Source organism: Eurypyga helias, unplaced genomic scaffold (genome assembly GCF_000690775.1).
Source record: "Eurypyga helias isolate BGI_N326 unplaced genomic scaffold, ASM69077v1 scaffold1492, whole genome shotgun sequence".
Lineage (NCBI taxonomy): Eukaryota > Metazoa > Chordata > Aves > Eurypygiformes > Eurypygidae > Eurypyga > Eurypyga helias.
The window spans coordinates 6,201-29,124 of record NW_010236404.1 but is presented as its reverse complement, the minus strand read 5'-3'; the positions used below and the strand labels follow the sequence as shown (position 1 = coordinate 29,124).

Genomic DNA, 22,924 nt, shown 5'->3' with positions numbered 1-22,924 from the left:
AGGCACGTCCAGGGTAAGCACTGGAAATGTGTAACCGACTGGCATGTACTAACTGCCTGCCTGTTAGAGAGCAAAACGTGTGGGAAGGAGCGAGGGAGTCAAGGGAAGGATTCCTGACACGGTGTTTTTGCAAAGTCCCTTTCTTGAACTGGAGGGGAAGCCTGAGTTGCTGCTTCAGGAGCCAGAAGACACACCTGATGCTCAGGGATTTGTGGGTTTCTTTGTTGGAGCTCTTAGCTTCACCTTCTCTTTGCCTCTCTTTGCCTCTGCGTCTGTTCTCCTGTGTGCCAAGGGACCTCCAAGGCCACGTATAGATACGGGGTGAAGACTTGGTCCTTACTGGCCGTCAGGTGGCTCACACTCTCTCATTAAGCAAATGATAAGTTGGGGTTAATAATAAAAAAACCCAATGAGAGCTTCTGCCATCACGGTCACCGAGTTGTGAACAAGCAAGTGAGCCACGGAGTTGCTCAGGAAAGACGCCCTGGCCAGAGCTCTTCTGGCATTTCTGTTCCAGGGAAGAGACTGCAGCTCTGAAAGCACTTGGGTATTTTCCATCTCAGATAAGTGGCTTTTATTTTGCTGTCTCACAACTGCCTCTCTGGGGCTTGTTTCACTTCCTGTGCTCTGCAGTTAAGCAGCTTAGGGTTTTGGGGGTTTTTTTCCTTTTTAATATTTATGCACATCATTGAGATTTTTCTCTAATGCAGCATGGGATGAATTCTGGACCTGAGAACGTGACCTTCTAGTACAAGGCATGAAAACAAACATTGGGTGGGAATTCGCTATTGCACAGAGTTGCTCAGTTCATGAACTTAGTAAAAGTAAGCAAAATAATACGTGTACCAGACTGTGCACTTCTGTAGATAGCAGGAACATGCGTGGTAATGAAGCGCTCGGGAAGAGGTGTTGAAGGTTGTGCTTTGTAGTTCAGGCTGATCTCTAGTTGTAAAGGACTAGGAGGAAACTCAGCCCAGGGTAAGCCACTTCCTATCTGCCTTCTGCAGGGTTGTGGTCTCTGTGGTGGCAGCTGATGCCAGCTACTGCCTGAGAGCAGGCATGGGGCACGTCTGGCCATCCCTCTGAGTCCTGTGGTTCTGGAGTGGTCTAGTTACTTGATGCTACAGGAATAGTCTTAAATCAAATAACACAAAATGCTGTGACTGGGATTCAAGGCTCATTTTCCTTATATTCCAAAAGATGGTAGGGAAGTTACATCCCTCCAGCCAACCCTGTACCTGTCTTTAAACGTTTTCTGGGGCTGTGTCACTTCACTGCCCTCACCGTGCAGATGGAGTTTTATCCTGAAGAAGTAGGATGCCAAGTTCTTCTCAGCCCTTGATTTTGTTATGACATTTCCGAAGTGGAGCACTTGGGGCTTTGCCTGTTTCCAGCTTGGTTTAAAATAAGAAATTAAACAAGCCAACTGTCTCCTGGGCTGTATCCAGAGCAGTGTGGCCAGGAGGTTGAGGGAGGGGATTCTCCTTCCCCTACTCTGCTACCATGAGACCCCACCTGCAGTGCTGCGTCCAGCTGTGGGACCCCCAACATCAGAAGGATATAGACTGGTTGGAAAGAGTCCAGAGGAGGCCAAGAAGATGCTCCGAGGGCTGGAGCACCTCTGCCATGGGGACAGGCTGAGAGAGTTGGGCTTGTTCAGCCTGGAGAAGAGAAGGCTCTGGGGAGACCTTACAGCACCTTCCAGTGCCTGAAGGGGCTACAAGGAAGCTGGGGGGGACTTTTTACAAGGGCCTGTAGTGACAGGACAAGGGGTAACGGGTTTAAATTGAAAGTGGGGAGGGTTAGATTGGATATCAGGAAGAAGTTCTTCCCGGAGAGGGTGATGAGGCACTGGAACAGGTTGCCCAGAGAAGCTGTGGATGCCCCATCCCTGGAAGTGTTGAAGGCCAGGCTGGATGAGGCTTTGAGCGACCTGGTCTAGTGGAAGGTGTCCCTGCCCATGGCAGGGGGGGGGGAACTAGATGGTCTTTAAGGCCCCTTCCAACCCCAACCATTCTATGATTCTGTGAATTTTTGATGGACCAGAAGCAACATTTAATTTTATTTGCAGCTTAGCCACCACCTAAAAACTGGTTTTGTTCTGTTTTTTTCTTTTTTTTTCATGGCTATGGCAAGTTCTGGAAGATAAATTGGTAGATTCATGCATTACAGCTTATTATAGAACTCAGACCTCCAAAATTCACTTGTTTGTTAACAGTTTTCGGAGACCCTGGTGGCATGGCATCGCTTACAGACCCCTAAAGGTTCACAGGTGACAAGTTGAAGATGAATATGCTGAGGAGTAGAAGATACCTCTCTCAGGGCGTCAGTACCCAGTGAGTTCCTGAACCCAGAGGACAATTTTCATTCCTGGCAGACTCTGTGAGTCTTCTCCTCTGAGCTGGTGATTGGTGCTGTGCTGCTCCTCGTGAGGGTCACCTCCTTCCTTGGTGTGAGACCACTCCCCACCTGGCACAGTTACCTGTCTTTTCAAAGCCGCTCCACGGCAGGCAGGCAGAGCTGTTCAGTTCATGACAGCATCTTGGCCCCAGGCGTGCCTGCAGTCGTGTTATCCCCCACGCAGGCATCACAATAATGTATATGCAAGCCTGTGCCCACAGACTGCTTTTTTGTTCCTTAGAGGAACATTTCTGCTATTGTCAGCATGTCGCAGCAGCGAGCCCCATGAAAAGAGCCTTTGTTCCTGTTCTCAGTGTTCCCGAGTTTCTCCATGCAAGACTGGCTGCAGTTTTACTTGGAGCAGTACCTCCGTTCTGCAAGGCTGTTGAGAACAGCAGGGTTAAGTGACAGTGGAGGAATTCAGGCTGCAGGTGTTCCAGCTTTGATGAGGGTCTTGCAAAATCTGGCCCTCAGACAAGGACTTCTTTTCTACCTTATCCATGCAAATGCATGGTCACCCTTGCAATTTAAAGGGAAGCTACTAGTTGTGAAGCGCTTCCAGCAGTCCCCCAACATAACCAGTGCTGGGAGTCTTTGGGCAACAACTTCCAGCTCATCCTGCATTTATCCCACGCATGTTCCCAGTAGCTTCTGACTGAGCCTCGTAGGTAAAAAAGACATCAAGGATGGCTACAATGGACACAGGCTTCTGGAGGCGGCAGGACAGCCACTGTCTTTCTGGCTGCTCTGCCCACGCCAGCGCCTGGCACTCTGGGCAGTGCCTGCGGCTCTTGCTCGCTCGTCCTGCTGCAAGCGTGGCTCTCTGCCCCCCTTTCTTCTCTCCCCAGTGGCAGGAGCAGTCTGGCTCTCACCACACCTCTTCTCTAGGATGCAAAGCTGCGGTGCTCTGTGCTGCTGGGATGATTAGGTCCAGAGGTGATCGTGATGCCTCGCTCGGTTCGAGTTCATCCTTTTTTTCCTCCTCGGCATAAACCGGGTTGTGCCGTCCCATGACAACGTTGCTTCTGTGCTGCAGGGAACTTCTGGATCTGACTTGCCGTCTTGCCAACACCCTGAAGAAATATGGGATACAGAAAGGGGACAGAGTGGCCATCTATATGTCCGTGTCTCCCTTGTCTGTGGCAGCCATGCTGGCTTGCGCCAGGATTGGTGCCGTTCACACCGTGGTCTTTGCTGGATTCAGCGCGGAGTCCTTAGCTGGGAGGATCATGGACTGTAAGTAGTGACAGTAGGGACGGTGCTCCAAGACTATCCCAATGCCGTGTTTTTGTGGCAGAAAGAGGAAAGGTTCATTCTCAGCTGGCAGGACAGTTCACTCTCCTTTGCAATGTACCGTGAAGAGCCTTTTCCTTAGTGGCAGATGCAGTATCCTCTGGCCTTAAAATACTTAATACATTCCTTAACATTCAGTCTGCACTGGGTTACTGCCAAGCAGCAGTGAAGCTGGAGGGAAAACCAGAGCTTAGGAATGGGGCCCGATTTGTTCTTTCGCAGTCTAATGGCAGTTTCTTTGATCCTCCTGCACTGCGCTAGTTCCGCAGTCCCGACTGTGGTACTGTGATTTATGTATAGCGCTGGAAGCGCTGGCAGCCTGCCCCTGCTCTGCTAGCCAGCGTACCAGCAGACAGAGCTGTTCTTACCCAAAGCATTTGTAGTGTTGTTAGGTAAAAGCTGATGCTAAAATTACCAGCAGAAGAACAAAATAGCAAGTGGCTGATGTGCGAACAGTCACATCCATTTCTTCATGGCTAGCGTGAGGGAGTGAGTCTTACAGCAAGTTCCATGCTTTTTTCCCATTTTAGTGGAGTTAATCTATAGAAAGCAAGTACATGTTTTAGTTATCCCTCACTTTTGGCCACCTGTGTGGAAGCGATGGGGTAAAGAGCCACTTCTCTGCAGCCCCAGCTCTGTAATAATGTGGTGTGGTGCAATTTGAAGCACTCTGCCGGAGCCCTGCTGCGTGCTGCGGCTTCCAGGAGGTTTCCCCTCAAGGTACGGGGGGGTTTCAGGAGGCTGCAGCTGTCTCAGAGCAGGGTAATGCTGCTGCGTTTGGTGCTCTGCAGTCTGCAATGGACACTTAGGTGCAGCCCCAGGGAGAGGATGGGAGAGGGGCAGACGTGCTTGGCCACAGGGGTCATGGAAAGTCTGGTGCTGGTTGCAGGGGGTGAGCTGTTAGGCTAAAGCAGCAGTATTTATTCGCTGTAACAGGTCACTGGGAAGAAACTGTTAGAAACTGCATTTAAACTGCAGTGAGTGATACTTAGGCTGGACATTGGGGAAGACTTTCTCATGTTCATGATAAGCATTGGAGTGGACTGGTAGGGAGAGGGTGGAATAGCTACCATTGGATCTGTTTTATGAAGATTAGACTGACAGCTTTCCGAAATGGTTTAGCAGGAGCAGGCCCTGCCTTGGGGAAGGGGGAGATGGACTGGATAACCCATGGAAGTTCCAGGTGTCCCTAATTTCTGAGGGGTCTCAGGTTTTAAAGTGCCTTTGTCAGTGACACTGACTGGTTTTGCTTGATAGAAGTTTTGAGTATTTGTCACACATGTTGTCCTATGCATCATTCCCAAAAGTAATGAAAGCAGGGTGCACATATTAGCCTGGAAGACAGGCTGGTACGTCTGCTAATTCTTTCTCTCTTTAGCTGGATGCAAAGCAGTTATCACCTACAACCAGGGAGTCAGGGGAGGCCGAATCATACAGCTGAAGACGACTGTGGACGAAGCTGTGAAGGACTGTCCAAGCATCAAACACGTCTTTGTGGCGCAGAGGACAGATAACAAAGTCCAGATGGGTGACCGTGATATTCCCCTTGAGGAGGTATGTTGGTGTTGGTAAACCTTGCCTGTTTCCCCTGATGTTTCTTGAAGTAGGGGATGTTTACTGTGCTGGGGGAGAGAAATATGGTACACTAATAAATACAGGGACCAGCTAACACAGACATCTCTGAGACCTGATGCAGGGCTCTTCAGAACACGTACGTGAGAGTCTTGCTGAATGTGTAGATCATGCACATTCTGGTACGTGGCTTTGGTCTTGGATTTGCTACAGCCGACGCTAAGAATCATCAGCCAAGGAAGACCAGGCAGTCTCCATACTTCCCTTCTGTATGTGTGCTGAGCTGAAAGTCTGTGAAGCAGCCACTGCACTGCAGCTTGGCACTCCAGTGTAGCTGCACCGGCCCTGCTAGTGGTGGCTAGCCTTTATGCTGTCTCTGGAGCAGGTTTTCAGTGTGTGCTGCTTTTCCCATGCTGCCACAGTTCCCTGGTAGGCTGACGGATACAGCTGAGTTGAAGTGACTGCATCTCTATGTCCCTGCGGTCTCCCAGCTCTGCAGACACCCACTGGCACTCTGGATAATTCATCTTGGGTGCGAGTGTTGGCTAGATCATCTTTCTCTCCATTGGACCTGAGTTTTGGGGGTTGAAAGAAGATGCTCCTGATGGCATCTGGATCTTCATCCTGAAATGGATGGCCTGTATTTACAGTCTGCTAGGATTGTGAGTCAAAGCAGCTCAATCTGTCTGATTCATCTCAGCATGGGCAGGGTGTAAGCTACTCCACTAGTAGTCTTGCAAACTTTAAGGAATGAGTGGATGTAAGGAATGAGAGAGTTTCAGGAATGAGTGTTTCCTGAGACCCAGAAAGCATGGATACCACTGCTGCTGCTGTTAGGCTCTGTTCAGACACCCCCTTACAGTTTGTCATATGGACTCTCAGCCTGGACACTGCTGAAAGTTGTGTCAGGTTGCCCAGAGATGTTGTGGATGCCCCATCCCTGGATGTCTTCAAGGCCAGGCTGGATGTGGCTTTGAGCAACCTGGTCTAGTGCAAGGTGTCCCTGCCTATGGCAGGGGGGTTGGAACTGGATGGTCTTTAAGGTCCCTTCCAACCCAAACCATTCTATGATTCTATGATTCTATGAAAGGCAGTGCAGAAGTCCTCAAGTTCCTGGGGAGGCTTAATAGAGCCTATGGACAGTGTCGTGGTCACCTCATGATGGGATGACAGTGATGGCTTGGGAATCTTTACAACCTGTGCTTCCTGGGGAAGAAAACAGCAGTTGTTTTAATGTGTTTAGCTGGTGCACAGGGGACGGCAGCCTAATGCAGAAGCAGTTTTATCAGTTTGCAGGCAGCCGTAAACAGAAACTGCTCGTGGTAATAATGCCTGGAAATCACCCATCTGCCAAGATAATTACTCAGGAGTCTCTGTGCTGGTCACATGAGATAGGAGCAACTACTAGGGTAAGATAAACGGAGAAGGCAGGTTTTATTTGGAAATTGTCCAACTCCTTGCTCCACAAAGCACATTCTGACGATTTTCCTTAGTCTGCAAACAACCTGAGGTCATCCAAGAGCTGAGCCCATTGTCAGTTGTAGGGTCTGAAATAGAACAGGAATTAAACCATTAATGCTGACAACTCTGTCATTTTTGGCCTTTACAGCAGTTGTGCTTTCCAGCTTTTGTGCAATGACTTACTGCAAAATTTAAGCTCATGTTGTAACGGAACACGTGAGAACTCCACCTTAGTTTCAAGAACTGGCAAGTCAGCCTGAACTGGCAGCGCTGAAATGTCACGATAAATACCTTAGATGGTAACTCGAGGCTAAGAATTACCTCTGACCCATATCAGCTCCTCATATCTTACTAAGCTTTGTTTGTCAGATACTTGCAAACAATTGGACCCGCCATTGGTAGTGTTTATTTGTAAATACATCGTGCTTGCTGTGTAGACTTGTAAAAAGGCAGTACCTAGAAATTCCTTCAAAGAGCCACCTAATAACCCTTGCAAGAATCGTTATTCATCTAGGACAGTACAGGACTTGAGAGAAGCAAACCAACTGTGCTTTTTTTTAACAGCCATATGTTGATCATCTGGAACACACAGTGATCATTGCAAGTTCGTACATGGATAAGAAAAATGTTTGCATCTGGAACACACAGTGATCATTGCAAGTTTGTACATGGATAAGGAAAATGTTCAACCTTGTCCTGAAAAATCTACAGTCTGGGCAGACAAGCTCTCTGCAACTACCAGGTTCAGTGGCCACAAGGACATTATTTCTTCGTCCTCTGCTGGCCTGGGCACACAAACTGGACCAAAAGTTTGCTGTGACCTTGTAGGACATTGCATCCTTCCCTCCTGTGCTTCTGACTGTAGGGGTGAGAAGATCTCACCTGCCTGGACAAACTGTGGAGTATGAGGAGAGTGCAGAGGCAGGAATATAAAGCACTCCTCTCCTGATGGGTAGAAGCAATTAGAGTTTGAGGATGAAATGGATAGGACAGTCATCCACAGCTGGGGCCAGGGAAGAGAGACCTTGGCACTGCAGTTTTAAAAGGAAAAGGAAGGTCCTCAGCAGTACCCAGGCAGTGTTGCTGCTGCTGTCAAGCATAGTTCATGTTTGCAGTCACACATCAGTTTTCTACCAGCAGCTTGCAAAGGCTTGAAATGTGACTAAGCTATGACCTACTATTTTTTTCCTGAAACGTTTTTTTAGCTGTCCAATTTCTGCTCCTAGCAGAGGTATTGGTGGAAAGGCTAGGTGCTATGCATCCACAGGAATCTTTCCACTAGGTAAGCACATATAATCCATGATATATCCATGGACATTTGTGAAGGGGCCACAGAAATAGTGGTTCTTGTCTCTGGACACTGCTGGCATGCTTACAGATGGAGTATTGGTTGGCTCCCTGTAGCCAAAGTCTGTCTGTCATTGCCACCTTTTTTTCCTTAGGAGATGGCCAAGGCAGCTTCTGTATGCACTCCAGAGAGCATGGACAGCGAAGACATGCTTTTCATGCTGTATACCTCAGGCAGCACTGGGAAACCCAAAGGAATCGTTCACACCCAGGCTGGATACCTGCTGTACGCTGCTCTCACGCACAAGGTAACTCAGCTGCATCCTCTGGCAAAGGCTTACTCACCTTCTGCAGTACTAACAAGAGGGACTTGGGCTGGTGAGGGGCGCTGTATTCTGTGTTCGCTGCCCACTTGGCTTAGTGGGTGTAAACAAACTGAAAAATGCCTGAGAACATGTAATTAACCTTCAGGATTTGTTCCTGGGGAATATAAATACTATGCAAACCAGAGCCTAGAGTTATGAAAGTACGTAAACTTCAGTGCTGCTACTTTTGCATTTCAAATGTGCTAGTGTTGCAGGCCAGAATTTGCAGATAGTAAAGAGATGCAGCTGGTAGGTATCTTATTGGCATTCATAATGTGGATATTACTGTGGTATTTTGCAGTGGGATGCTGGCCTTTTTTCTTTCAGAGAGGATCTGGACTCTTAAAACAACCTCTTTCCATAGCACTTGTTGTCTGAAGAGCAAAAATCACATTCATGCTCTGCAGTTGCACCTTTGCGCTGCTTTTTTTCTGTGATCTATGCTAAACGCTTTAACCTCCTTTCTCATGGTAAAAAAAAAAAAAACATCAAGGCACTGCTTCTTGAAGCTTCTGGTCTGAGCTCTGCATAGGAAAAGGTAGCAGTGAAATGTGGAGAGGACTGCGGTGAAAGATCTCCATCTGGCTTTAGTGGTATCACCCTGTCTGTAAACACACACGATTCAGGCAGAGGTTTTCTTTCTTTAGGATGACACAGTTGATTTTTTTAGAAGATTTGAATGTGCAAGTGTCAGACTTCTCTGCATGAAGGGTATTTGTTACGTCAGCTTTTCTGAGTGACAGTGTAATCTCCAGAGCATCTCTCTCTTAGTCCAGAAGGTAGATCCTGCAGCCGGTGCAGACATGCAGGAGGCACTGTGTGTAGCTGTGGTCCCTTTAGAAGTACTTCAGAGAGGGAAAGGCATGTGGAAAAGTGAGGTGAGAATTGGCTCTCCTAGGTAGAGGGATCACCTGACCTTAGTGGCCTTGGTGGCCTTTGCACTCTCATGTGTGACACTTGTCACACACTCGTGGGATTCTCTTTTAGTTCTGATCCACTTTCTTTCATTTAAAACATACAGCTGACTGTGCCTTGTGAGTCAGGACCTCTTCACCATACGGTAGAGGAGATAGATTTACAGTGGGAAGCATTTCCCATAACCAAGATAAGATAATGAGCTATCCAAAATCTTTATCTTGAATTTGATGAGCAGGGAGAGGGTAGCTTTGTTGCTTCAGTCTGAGGAGCTGCTGGTACAGCCCTGCTCCCTATACATTTGCAAAAGCAGCCAGGAGCCTGGAAGCCCTGGCACTGGTCCCTCTGACTTGCTTCCTCACCTTGGGCTGGCCCTCGTGCTGCTCTGCCCTGCGTGCCTGGCTCCGCTTGCCCTGTGCCCATCCTGCTCCCAGTTGGATGTCCAGTGCAGCACCTTACCTTTCAGATCTTTGCCAACAGAAAGCCAGCTGGCCTTACGTTTATCTTTGCAGTATGTATTTGACTACCAGCAAGGTGATGTTTTTGGCTGTGTGGCTGACATTGGTTGGATCACAGGACATAGCTATGTCGTGTATGGACCACTCTGCAATGGAGCCACCTCTGTCCTGTTTGAAAGCACTCCGGTCTACCCTGACCCAGGTGAGGAAGTGGTGGGCAAAGGTTTGGCTAGAGATGGCAGTAGGACAAAGGAGATTTTGAAGCCTGTCCAGTGTGAACTGCCTGCTCAGGGGATGTATGCTCCATTTCTTTGGAATATGTGGCTGTATCATGAGAGCCAACCGTATCCTGGGCTGTATCCAGAGAAGCATGGCCAACAGGTTTCTCATCTGCTCTTGTGAGACCCCACCTGCAGTGGGGGTCCAGCTCTGGGACCCACAACACAAGAAGGATATTGACCAGTTGGAGCGAGTCCAGAGGAGGCCATGAAGATGCTCAGAGGGCTGGAGCCCCTCTGCCATGGGGACAGGCTGAGAGAGTTGGGCTTGTTCAGCCTGGAGAAGAGAAGGCTCCGGGGAGACCTTATAGCACCTTCCAGTACCTGAAGGGGCTACAAGGAAGCTGGGGGGGACTTTTGACAAGGGCCTGTAGTGACAGGACAAGGGGTAACGGGTTTAAATTGAAAGTGGGGAGGTTTAGGTTGGGTATCAGGAAGAAATTCTTCCCGGAGAGGGGGGTGAGGCACTGGCACAGGTTGCCCAGAGAAGCTGTGGATGCCCCATCCCTGGAAGTGTTCAAGGCCAGGCTGGATGAGGCTTTGAGCAACCTGGTCTAGTGGAAGGTGTCCCTGCCCATGGCAGGGGGGGAGGAACTAGATGGTCTTTAAGGTCCTTTCAAACCCAAACCATTCTGTGATTCTATATGTGTGTCTGCCACGTTCAGGAACATCTGTGCACCCAGGTGAAAAAGAAAAACCTAGTTGCCATTGGTTTTGCTCAGTACTGACAGTAGTCACAGCTTTAGCTTTGGCTGTTAACCTTTTTTTTGAGCATTTGCAGCGGTATGTTGGTGCTAGATGGATAAAATGCCTGTTTGTCATTTTACAGGTCGTTACTGGGAAGTGGTACAAAGGTTGAAAATTAATCAGTTTTATGGAGCACCTACGGCCATACGCTTGCTGCTGAATTATGGAGAAGAGTGGGTGAAGAAATACGACAGATCTTCCTTGAAGACCTTGGGGTCAGGTAAAGGGTGTGAAATCTTCATCTGGAAAAGACAGAGGGTTCTAGCTGGTGGAATGAAGGTACCAGAGGAACTTGGCTGACCACATAGGATGTGGTTAAAAACACATGATCAAGCAGGCTCCCTGTCTGCTTTTCAGATATTTTCTCAGCAGAAAGAGAAACAAACTGAAGTTGGGGCCATTGAACCTTAGTGTGATTGCCGGTTTCCTAGGTTTTGTTTTGCAGGATCACATTCTTTGCTAAAAATATTTATCCAATGGTAAATGACCTCACTCTGAATTTTACTGCTCTAGGTGACCCAAGCAGTGTTTTCCTGCATTGTTTAGGATTCTAGAGGTTCTTATACATGACCTGCATTGATTAGTTACTTTCAGTGATATTTATTGCTTGCCTTTGGACTTTCTGGAAATAGTCCTCAGTTAAATGAGTACATTGCAGTCCTTTGCAGGTTGTAAACCAGGACAACATCCCAGAAAAAATGTCATAAGCATTCTGCTTAAAGATCATGCCTTCGGCCTGTTGTGCACCAAAAGGGAGAATGAACTGCCTCCAACCCCCTGAGTCTCAGGCTGCTTCCTTTCTTGTTTTGGTCTAGTGGGAGAGCCCATCAACAATGAAGCATGGCAGTGGTTCTATCACGTGGTGGGAGAAGGGCGCTGCACACTCGTGGATACGTGGTGGCAGACAGGTAAAAGGCATCTTCGGGGAGTGTGGGAGCCCTGACTGTTGGCAGGGTGCTGATGGGTAGAGAGGGATTAGTACATTTCAATTTGATCCAACGAATCTGTCAAGAAAAAACAAACAAAACCCCTCCTGGCATTTTGATCAGCTTTTGAAAGTCACTGGGGAGTTTCAGCACATAACAGCAGTGTAACAGCGTATAAAAGCAATGGCAATGTTGGTTTGTTTTTTTTTTTTTCCCCTCTAAATGCTCTTTGTATTTTGAATGCTGGAAAATCTCAATTGGTTCTAGAAACACGAGGCAAAGATTGAATTTCTGGGCAAAGCGGGGAGTACACAGCTTGAACTGGAAATCTCATTTTCAATTATTTATCCAACCGTACTGACCTTGATACGGTCTTATCATGAAAAGGCATTTATAGCACCGTATAGGCATGGTCTGTACTTAGGTGTGCTTTGTTTCCCTGCCTGGGAACGGTCAGAGGAGGGTGGAAAACGAAGCTGTGTAGTCAAAGCGACCTGGCACGACTGCTCCGGTGTGTTGGAAAGGAGGGAGTGCAGGGTTGCTGGCTGTGCCTCACGTGGGCAGTGGCTGTCACCCAGCAGCGCTGCCTGGGAGCAGCTTCTCCCAGGAGTGAAGTAGGTGCTGTAGGTGTGGGCACCAGTTGAGGCCTGTTTTCCATTTACAACCTGCTGGACAGAGTGACTGGCTCTCAGATCCCCGTCCAGTTGGACCAGAGCTGGTCCCTGCCGCCTGCCCTCCATGGCCAGCAGCGGAGAGAGGGGGAGCACTCTGGGGCTGTGCTGCCTGGTGGGGCTCTGCGTTGAAGGAGCCCTGCAGCTCCTTCCTCAGCACCCGGTCCTCTCTTCTGGGCACCAACATTGGAGAGCTGCTAAGGGTGTCGTGCACCATGTCGTTCTCAAGTCAGGAATCAGAGTTTGCCACGAAGCCATGCACTTCAAGGATGCAGCACAGCTGCTGGAGTTCTGCCTCTGCTGAAAAAAGCCATCCCTGCTCAAACTTCTAGCTGCCATTGGGCAGAATATTCATTCCCTTTCCAGTCAGGCTGCTCCCGATTTCATCCTTATTCCTGCTAGCAAGCTCTCTTTTCAGGATCCCTGTGGCCTATCTCAGTGTGATGAATTAGCTTCTGGCACACAACCAAGTTCCATTTAATCCAGACCAGACTTGCAGACTCTTTTCATTTTCGGATTTGAAATAAAACAACCTCAGAATTCAGAGCAGCAGTGTTAACTACTATCTGCTTTGATTACCGATCTCTTCAACCATCTGGGTTCTCACATGCTGAGCAGAAGGAACGCTGACTGGCTAGGTGCTAGGTGCCTTCCTCCTCACTGCTCTGAAGTGAAACACCATGGAGAAGCAGTTGATTACTGTACGATGACAGAGTTGAGAAGAATAATGTTTTTGCCCTAACATGTTCTTGTTTGTCTTCAGTTAACTGGTGCATGCAGTGTTCATGCAGTGTCTTCTATTTCCCCTGAAGTATAGGGTTAGATCTTCTATTAAACTGTATTTCTGCTAGGTTTTTGGATCACCAACTGTCAGGTGAGAGGTTAAAGACCATTTGCTGGACAATCTGTAAGTGCAGAGGTCTTGATCTTACCTTGAACCAGGCCTTTGGCAGGTAAATTGTTCCCAGCTCCTGGAAGCATAATATAAATATTCATTAAATATATTTTGTTAGAAAGTAAAATCAATCTTTCTCCACAGTTGATGCTTCCAATAAAGAGGAAGCCAATTTAATCTTGGCAACATTATATACGCTATCTGAATGTAAAAGGAGCGTGGAAAGAGGTCGTAGAAACAGTTTGATGGATGCTGGTTGTGGTCCGGCGGTGTCACCTCTCGTATATGATTTCAGTACAGCTTGTCAGTTGTGCTGTCGTATGCAGTGTCCTCCACGCTATGTTGCTTTCCGAAGCAACAACGTGTTGCCAGCTACTAAAGCCTGGTAGGCATGAAGATCAGCAAATGGTGATCTAAGAATCCGCTTGAAAGTCTTTGGATGAGCCAATTAGGGAGGTAGCAATTATGAGAAGCAATTTAAGTAGTGTGGTATGTGCAGATGAGAGAGGTGAAAAATTCCTGTGGCTCTTACTGTTAGAATATTAGGTAGTGCTGTGCTGTGATTGACAGTAATAGAGTCAAAGCAGTGTTTGAGTTTCAGGTGTATTCTTCACAGTGCGGAAGAGACATTAGGTATTTTTACTTTTGCTGTTGGTTTTATAAAGAAAGTACAGCTGTTTTATGCAGCTGTGAACAAAAGCTGGTTTTGAGAGACATCTCTGAATAGGCCCTGGAAGCTTTTGTTGTTGGCATCATCTTACAGCGATTTAGACTGGGCTGGTGCTCCTGAGATGGGTTCCCCCGCAGCAGTCAGTCCAACCTATCTGTGGTGGTGAAGATAACAGTGACAGAGGGTACACGCTCCACCCTGCTGCCAGGGATGATTTACCCACGGCACAGGGGACCCTGTTTTGATGCATCACTCTCCCTGCACAGACTCTGCTGTCCTTGCTTGAAGGCTGGGTGGATTGGCACTACGATGACAGCGTGGGCACCGATAACGTGGAAGTGGGGCTTTGCTTCTTCCAGCTCTAAAGAGACAGACTTCGTAAGGGCAGGGTAGAGCCCAGAATCCATGCCAGCTGTCATCTGTCAGTGGCTAAAAATGGTACATTTAAACCAGTTTAAAATAGGTCTTTACCATGCAAATAAGTTTTAAAGCACCCTCACCACCATGCAGCTCCCTCTGGAATGTGACTTTACTGCCTTATGGTTAGCTGGCTGCAGGATGTGTAGTGTAGCATGTGACAAAACCCATGTTGAAACATAGCTTGCAGTGCTGTGTTCAGAACGAGTACTGCCAGGAAGAGCAACCAACAGTTTAATCAGGTTCCCTGCTCTGATGCAGGTTTTCTCTGAACAAACAGAGAACAGCAGGTGTCTGGGGTGCTTTTTTGTTTTTCTGAAAAAAATTCAAGATGACCCTTTCAAAATAAACAGAAACATGTGAAGTGGATGCACGTCCATCAGTGAAATGTGAAATAATTTTATGTGTAAGCCCTTTCAAAATAAACAGAAACATGTGAAATGGATGCATGCCCATCAGTGAGTTGTGAAATAATTTTATAATTATGTTCATATTATGCTTCATAATTATATGTTCATATAATTAGGCTTCAGTGTAAGCCTGAAGCAACTATTTTCTTCAGGTCTGAAGCATAGGGCTCCTCGAAGAGACTCTTCCTCATAGCTACGACAGGGCAGCTGGATGCAGATTCAGCCTTTCCAACCCCTCGTTTCAGTTTTCACAACCTCAGCACAGTGGCAGAATATACCTTTATTTTCATACATATATATATATATATACCTTTATTAGGCTGTATTTTCAAAAGCCTAATACCCCTTTGGTTTTGTTTCTATCCTGTGTTTCTGGATTAGCTTCAGAATAGAAAAGATCTGATTAAGGTTGGAATCTGATTTAATGTTAATTTATATTATGTTAATGTTATTATTTATTTAATGTTAATTCCAGAAGGAATGAAAAAGAATGATTAAAAGGTTCAATTTTGCACAGAAGATGAGCTCAACCTGCCTGTAAGGGGTGGCTTAGTCTCATACTCTGTAATAATAGTAATTCAGACTCCTGAAGTGCTTTTCCTGCTAACCTTAGCTGTAAAAACAGCACCAGGAGATAAATCCACTGACATGTTCATATTTTCCCTGTAAAATCCCATTTGGGGTAGGGAATGGGGCTGCCTGCATTCGTTGCTAGCTGGGAGCTGGAGCAATGGGTTTATATGTGAGCTGGCTCAGGGTTGGATGGAGGGAACAGAGCACACGGGCTGAATCCATACGGCCTGCACGGTGCCCGATGATGGACTTGCCGTGGACGGGACTGTGGGAAGGCTGTGGAATGCACCCGTTGTGGCTGCTGCAGGATCCACAGGGCGTCTGGTGCAAGGCCAGCTGCTGTGGAACCGTGCGCTGCTCTGAGCCTTCGGAGAGCTCAGCCAGATGTTGGCAGTTCTCATGCTCTGGGGCACGGCCATGATCTGTGGGTTGTTACTGGTGTACGTGGGGGGCAGTGACTTCAGCCAGCGCTGAATGAGGCACCCTGCAAACAGGGAGTAGGAGTAGCTCTTGATCCGAGCTCACCAGGGGGAGACCTGCTTGCAGTGTCCCCTGGGGACAGAACAGGCCTTGGTGGTGTTATCCTGGCTTGCCAGATGTTTTTCTGTGTTTAAGCCTTCCTTGTATTCACAAAAAGCTCTTGGTTTATCAGGTCTGTGCTGCTTTCAGATGGCTGTGCTACTTGGTGTTGCATAATGCCTTCCCAGTGCCTTTTTCTTGCAAGGTGACTTTGTTGTTCTCTTCGTTAACTAAGAAGACACGGCATTTGCTTTCATCCAGCACTGGATGGACCCCACATATTCTATTTTTCATTATTCTTCCAGAAACTGGTGGCATCTGCATTGCCCCACGGCCTTCAGAGGAGAAAGCTGAGATCGTTCCGGCTATGGCTATGAGACCTTTCTTTGGGATCGTGCCTGTGCTGATGGATGAGAATGTGAGTTGAGGATGTGCTGGGTGCCCAAGGAGAGGCTGGTGTGTGTTTCTGCCTTAATCACCTTTCTGATGGCAGAAGAACAGGATCCAGAAGGATGTTTGTTCCTCCATTAAGATGGTAGAAGAGATGAACAGCAACTTATGTATTGAGCATCTCTCAGATGACCATACAGGTTGCCAACTGGGCGTTGCAAGCTAATCACCTTTCTGATGGCAGAAGAACAGGATCCAGAAGGATGTTTGTTCCTCCATTAAGATGGTAGAAGAGATGAGCAGCAATTTATGTATTGAGCATCTCATACAGGTTGCCAACTGGGTGTTGCAAGCTGTCTGCAAATCTCTATAGGAGAGTTTGCATTTTCAGCACCACTTTTATGGTCCTGCACTGCTTCTGATTAAGAGTTGCTGCTTCCGTTTCTGCGAGAAGTCGGAAGTCGCACAGCTTCTGGGAACCAGGGAGCTGAACAGTTAGAGCCGTGCGTGCAACATCCAGTAACGTGGCAAGACTGGAGAGGCCAACGGGACTAGTGGAGTTTTCCAAGGGAAATGCAAGGCACGAAATGCATTTCCGTGAGGCCCTGCAGCTGAACGTGCTGGTGCTGGCCTGGGAAGCTGTGCAGAGCAATCCTCATCTGCACTCCAGTGCTCTGTTAGACAGTCCAGTGTGTGATCTCCTCCAAATACAGTTGGTAAGGGTATGTGGCCATTAACAGAAGGGAAAGTGGAAGTCAGGAGTCCAGGCATTTCCCTGCTAGCCTCATTCCAGGCACATCCTTTGGCTACTTGGCACATCTTTGCTGGCATCTTTGCTGGCATTGCCCTCTGGGGAATCACAGGACTCACTTTTCTTACAGTCTTACCCGCTGTGCTGCTGGCCTCAAGGGGTGAGGAAGGCATGATACAGTCAGTGCGTAGTAGCTCCGTGCGTGGATTCACTTTCTCCACCTGTGGCCCTGCCCTGGCTGCCTGCAGTGAACAACAGGGTGACTCTTGCCAGATCAATGACACAGAAACCCTTTCTATTCCTATTTTGTTCACCTCATCATCCTCTGCTTGAACCTGCAGGGAAAGGTTATAGAGGGCAATGATGTGTCCGGTGCGCTCTGCATTGCCCAGCCATGGCCTGGCATGGCAAGAACCATCTATGGAGATGACCAGCGATTTGTTGATGCCTATTTCAAAGCCTACCCAGGTAAGGAAAGTGCCAAGGGAAGGCAGTTTGCACTGCAGTATAAGCACACTGAATATTTTCAGCAGCACTATTTCTTTACCAGCCAGATCTTGGTTGCTTGGGGTTATGTCACATGTTGCAAGCATGCACTAATGGTGTTAACGCCCAAATTTTAAAGACCAAACACCTTTTCTTTAGGACCGCCTGTGTCTCACTTGGAAATAGGCATATTGAATGGGAAAGTACCTCCCGCATCACTGATTCTCACTCCCACTCTCACAGACCGTGTTACATCCTTCCTTTTTAAAACATGCTCAGGTTGTATCTGGCAAGTAATTAGAAGTGGCAGGGAAACATTTTTCTTTGTAGGAGATTGGCCAAGACCACTGTCTTCACTCAGGGCAGCAACTGAAAGGGATTTGAAAGCTGGAAGGTAGACAAGAATTAGGGAGGCAATCCTGCAAATTGTACAAAATGGGATGGAAAATAAAAGGGGAAACTGGTAGAAGAAATAGAATGACTCCATAGTCCTTTATTACTCACTACATGTTTGCATCTGAAATCTTGTTCAAATTCAGTTGATAGTTGTTTAATGGATTTGGAAAGGCAGGAGACGTGACGGAAGGTCCATGAATTGGCCAATAATGGGTCCTGGCAAGAACCACCTTCAGATTTCAGGCAGCACTAGCTGCCTGCTGCAGCTCAGAAGTGCCACAGCAACAATTCAGATGCAGACGTGGCTTTGATGAAGAGCCAACACAATCTGTGTCACCAGATGTGTCCTCAGTGACACTGGTGTTTCCTGGAGCCACTGGGTCTTTTTCCGTTTCCATCATGTGTTTTAGACCCTTCAAACACCCTCCTTATGGGGGGCGGGGGGAGGTGTTAGCTAACATGATAGCAGTGTTTCTGCCATGCTCATATGATGGAGAGGGGCTGTTTTCTGGGATCTGAATCTTTGTTAGGCAGTAGGAAAAATGGCTTTTCATCCATCCCAGTGTAAGTGATTTAACAAAATGGCAGTGTTCCCATGTAAAAAATGTAATAGAACTGCTCCCTTTCAGCCGAACAGTTGTAGTTTTCCATGAGTGCTGAGGTGTAGCTACCATCAGACCTGACTTTGACCAACAGCCTATGGCACGATGGCAAATGGCCTATGAAGTGGTTTCCTCTTCGTGCTGTGTGCACCAGTCCCGAGCACACAGCTGCTGTGAGCCGCAGGCGTGTAAAGCCTGGGGAGGTCAGAGAGACCCCCTTGGTTCTGTAAATCCAACAAAGCATCGCTGTGCTGTGTTGCCAGACTTGGTTTTACTACAGGGACATCAGCTACTGGTTGCTGCTATGGTGATTTTGCCCATCTTGGCAGAGATGTGAGCTCCCTTGTTTTGATGCTGCTCGGGTGCTTACTGGGAGCCAGCAGAGCGCAGGCAGAGCAGACGCAGGCTGGAGATGGCAGAGGGAAGTGGGAAATGGTGTGTGGCAGGTCAGGCAGCTGTAAGCTTAGGAGGTCCTGCGAGCTGCCCGACCCACCCTACCCTACTTGCCATCCTAGAGCGTAGTCTGTTCTGCGTCAGAGCCCAGAGCAACAGGCTGGCACAGTTCCTGCTGCTGACTGCCCGTGTGCCTTTGCTGCAGGTTACTACTTCACAGGGGATGGTGCTTACAGGACCAAAAAAGGCTATTACCAGATAACGGGGCGCATGGATGATGTCATCAACATCAGCGGACACAGGCTCGGGACGGCAGAGATAGAAGATGCAATGGTAAGTTCCAGGCAGGTAGAGGTCCCTCGGTGGGGCATTATCTGTCCAAACCGCTGCCCCTGCGTACACGCAGCTTGATGCGTCATGACTAGCAGCTGTGCAGAAGGAAACAGCACCCTTATTGAGGAGACAGGGAATGGGCAAGTGAGAGAGGAGTCACAGCGTGGGCAGTCCCTGTGGTCAAACTGTCAGAGCTGTGTTTCCTCTCAGGGATGTTGTACTGTTGCAGTACTAATTTGGGATGCTGGTGGAGCCTCCATAAGGGATTGTCTCTCCTGTTTGTTCCTTCCCCTCTGCTAACACCTAACCTCTTGCTCGTCTGAACTGGCTGAGCATGCCTGAGCATTCGGCAGTGTTAAATATGAAGCAATCTTGATTCATGTCAGCTGCAAAGCTAGCCTGTCATTTTGAGAGAAAATAATATTAGCTCAGGGAATTGAAAACAAAAAGTCCACAGAGCATTTATCTTCAAAGCTTGACCTGAATATTTATTTCTATATTATGTGCCTTGCCTGCAAATGGCACTTAAATGTAACATTTGATAAACCTGAGCTGTGTTCGCATGGCACACAGGATCCTGCTTTCTCCTCAGTAATTATTTTGTCTGTGCGGGTTTCTGATCACAGATACAGGATCCAGTTCCTCTCCCACTCTATGTATGTGTATGCATGTGTGTATATACAAATGTATTTATATGCTTAGATTGCTCTGTGATGTTTTCTATCTTAACCTAATTTAAGATAGCATAATCCAGTCCTTGGTGTGGGATTCAGTTATGCAGTTTCTTCTGTTCTGCACACCCAAATTGTCTTCTTACTGCAGAAGAACGTTAAATTAAACTCTGAAGTGTGACAGAATAAAGCACTGTTGTGTAGCGCAATAATAAAAATATGCATTTGGCAAAACAATCCTCCCCCCCTTCTGTGAAGATGGAGAAGCTTGATTCTTTCTGCCTTCCGGTGTGCTTCAGGCACTTAAAAACACCAGTCCTGGCAGCTTCGCTTTTGCTCTGCTGGCAACGTTCCCCTGTGGCACAGAGCAAGGCAGGACTGGTTTTGCTTGCCATTTGGCCATGGCCAGTCACCACTTGGGATGGTAGCCACACACCAACAGGAACACAGGCAAAGAAAGAGAAAGCAGATTTCCAGCTGGTGCAAATGCAGCTTGGCACTGAATAAGAGTACTAATTTGTGTGTTTAAAAGCAGGACAAATCCAGTGAGTAAATGCTGCTCCCAGAGCATGGCCCTGGCTGTGCCCACCAGCCATGCGGTAGGAAGGGAGCATCCAGTCTTTCCTTGTCTGCTTTCAGCAGGGTCTGCCAAGGGGAGGCTGAGAGATGGCAAGGAGCTTTGTTCCTAGAGAAACTGGCACAAACTCTGCATGTCTTGAATCAGTTGTTATGCTCTGTGTGTATTTTTGTTTCACTTTTTGTGAAGGCTGATCACCCTGAGGTCCCCGAGACAGCTGTGATTGGATATCCGCACAAGATCAAAGGAGAAGGTATGTGAAAAGCAGTGTCCTGACATGACACCTACGTACGCTTCCCTTAATTTCTAATGTGGGCTGAGTGTTAGGAGGTGCCTAGGGAATGGGAGGGGGTTATCCTTAGGTTGACTGGCGCTGCAGCCCCAAGAGGCAAAGACAGCCATGAAAATAACTGCATGCTCCTAAGCTGGGTGCAGGTATTACTTCCTAAACTGTTTTGCACATAGTGTTTGCATATGTGGTAGAGCTTCCTTTAAAAGGATTGTGCTCAGAGACGTCCTTTGAACGGAATGGGAACAGCTGATTTGTGTCATCCAGCTTTTGATCCGAGTGTCACTTTGGTAATTTACGTGGTCATTGTCACTGAGATCGGTCTGGTCCATAGATGCCAAGACAAGGCTGGGCCATCATTTGAGGGTTGGAATCTGACAGCCTTTTGTAAACAGGGTCTATCATTTCCTTGGCAGTCCCTAGATTGCACTTAGGAATGATTTGAAACCTGCCTTGGCATTCGAATGAGCATTCCTGGTCTCGCCAGCCAGGATCTAACAAGAGGTATGTGGCTTCTGCTCATTTGCCTTCCAGGTGCCTTTGCTTTCATAGTGCTAAAGGAGCAGACAGCTCATATAGACCGTGTCAAAGAAGAGCTCAAAACCATAGTGGCTTCCAAGATAGCAAAATATGCTGTGCCTGACCACATTCTGGTAAGTGGGGGACTATAACTGGTACCAGGAGCGGGAATGGTCACACTGAGCAAGCCTTGCCTTCCTGCCTGCAGTGCTGCTGTTGTCCCTCTCTGGCAGGATGAAGAAGCAGGAAAACAGAATCATAGAATCATAGAATGGTTAGGGTTGGAAGGGACCTTAAAGATCACCTAGTTCCAACGCCCTGCCATAGGCAGGGACACCTTTCACTAGACCAGGTTGCTCAAAGCCTCATCCAGCCTGGCCTTGAACACTTCCAGGGATGGGGCATCCACAGCTTCTCTGGGCAACCTGTGCCAGTGCCTCCCCACCCTCTCCAGGAAGAATTTCTTCCTGATACCCAACCTAACCCTCCCCACTTTCAATTTAAACCTGTTACCCCTTGTCCTGTCACTACAGGCCCTTGTAAAAAGGCCCCCCCCAGCTTCCTTGTAGCCCCTTCAGGCACTGGAAGGGGCTATAAGGTCTCCCCAGAGCCTTCTCTTCTCCCGGCTGAACAAGCCCAACTCTCTCAGCCTGTCCCCATGGCAGAGGTGCTCCAGCCCTCTGAGCATCTTCGTGGCCTCCTTTGGACTCACTCCAACTGGTTGATATCCTTCTGATGTTGTGGGTCCCAGAGCTGGATGCAGCACTCCAGGTGGGGTCTCACAAGAGCAGAGTACAGGGGCAGACGTACTGCCAGTCTTAGGACAGTTCAGCCAAATTTCCTTGTGGTTTCCAGCAGGACCCAGGTGCTAACGTAGGTGTGTCTTTCCCTTCTCTGCAGGTGGTGAAACGGCTTCCTAAAACCCGATCTGGGAAGATCATGAGAAGGCTGCTAAGGAAAGTAGTCACTGAACAATCAAGCAACATGGGAGATACCACCACACTTGATGATCCAAGTGTTGTTAAGGAGATACTAGATGCTTACCAGAAATACAAGGAGAAGACTTCCTCCTAACAGGCAGCTCCGCAATCTCTCTACTTCGGAAAGGTGGAAGGTCTCAAATAACTAGGCGAATGACATAGCTCTCTCTTGGTGTTTTTTTAAAAACTCTGTTCCCTTCTAGGGAACAAGATTTCCCGCTCCACAACACATTCCGAGACGCACAGCACTAGGAGCAATCTGCAGTTTTGCACAGTCAGTGAGCTCCCTTTCATTGCATTTAGGGCTGTTGTAGAGCATCATTGGTAGTTTCCATTAGCTATGATGAAATTTAATACTAGCTGAAGCAAGATGCAGACATGAATGTTTCTCATTTTAATGTTACTGTACAGAGTACAGTAGAGAGAAATGTTTTTATAGAACATTTTTGCTGTTTTAAAAGAAGCCGGGGAATACACTTCTTCAATTTTTCCTTCAGCTTGGATATCTGAGTTCAAGTAGCTGTATTTCACTGCAGCTGTGGTGCCTTTTCAGCAATGCTGGGTATTTTAGTAGATGTTTCACATGTGTTAGTAGGGAAATGAGGGGGACATGGCTAGTCTGATAATTCTTCCTTCTGTTCACGCAGTTGTTGTAATACTTCCTTCGACTTTCCTCATAA

At 47.7% G+C, this 22,924-nt stretch overlaps 1 protein-coding gene across 1 annotated transcript in view; it reads left to right on the top strand.

The window, feature by feature from the left end:
• Nucleotides 1–22,471, top strand: part of ACSS1 (acyl-CoA synthetase short-chain family member 1) — a gene marked incomplete at its 5' end in the record, with an annotated part of 30,267 nt that extends 7,796 nt beyond the window's left edge. Inside the window, 12 exons of the mRNA XM_010147048.1 lie at nucleotides 3,437–3,636; nucleotides 5,072–5,247; nucleotides 8,169–8,321; nucleotides 9,806–9,953; nucleotides 10,859–10,996; nucleotides 11,592–11,684; nucleotides 16,163–16,275; nucleotides 17,340–17,466; nucleotides 19,081–19,208; nucleotides 20,646–20,709; nucleotides 21,280–21,398; nucleotides 22,165–22,471. Of these exons, the coding sequence (XP_010145350.1) occupies nucleotides 3,437–3,636; nucleotides 5,072–5,247; nucleotides 8,169–8,321; nucleotides 9,806–9,953; nucleotides 10,859–10,996; nucleotides 11,592–11,684; nucleotides 16,163–16,275; nucleotides 17,340–17,466; nucleotides 19,081–19,208; nucleotides 20,646–20,709; nucleotides 21,280–21,398; nucleotides 22,165–22,338 (1,633 nt within the window). The remainder of the gene's footprint in view (nucleotides 1–3,436; nucleotides 3,637–5,071; nucleotides 5,248–8,168; nucleotides 8,322–9,805; nucleotides 9,954–10,858; nucleotides 10,997–11,591; nucleotides 11,685–16,162; nucleotides 16,276–17,339; nucleotides 17,467–19,080; nucleotides 19,209–20,645; nucleotides 20,710–21,279; nucleotides 21,399–22,164) is intronic.
• Between the last annotated feature and the right edge of the window lie 453 nt (nucleotides 22,472–22,924).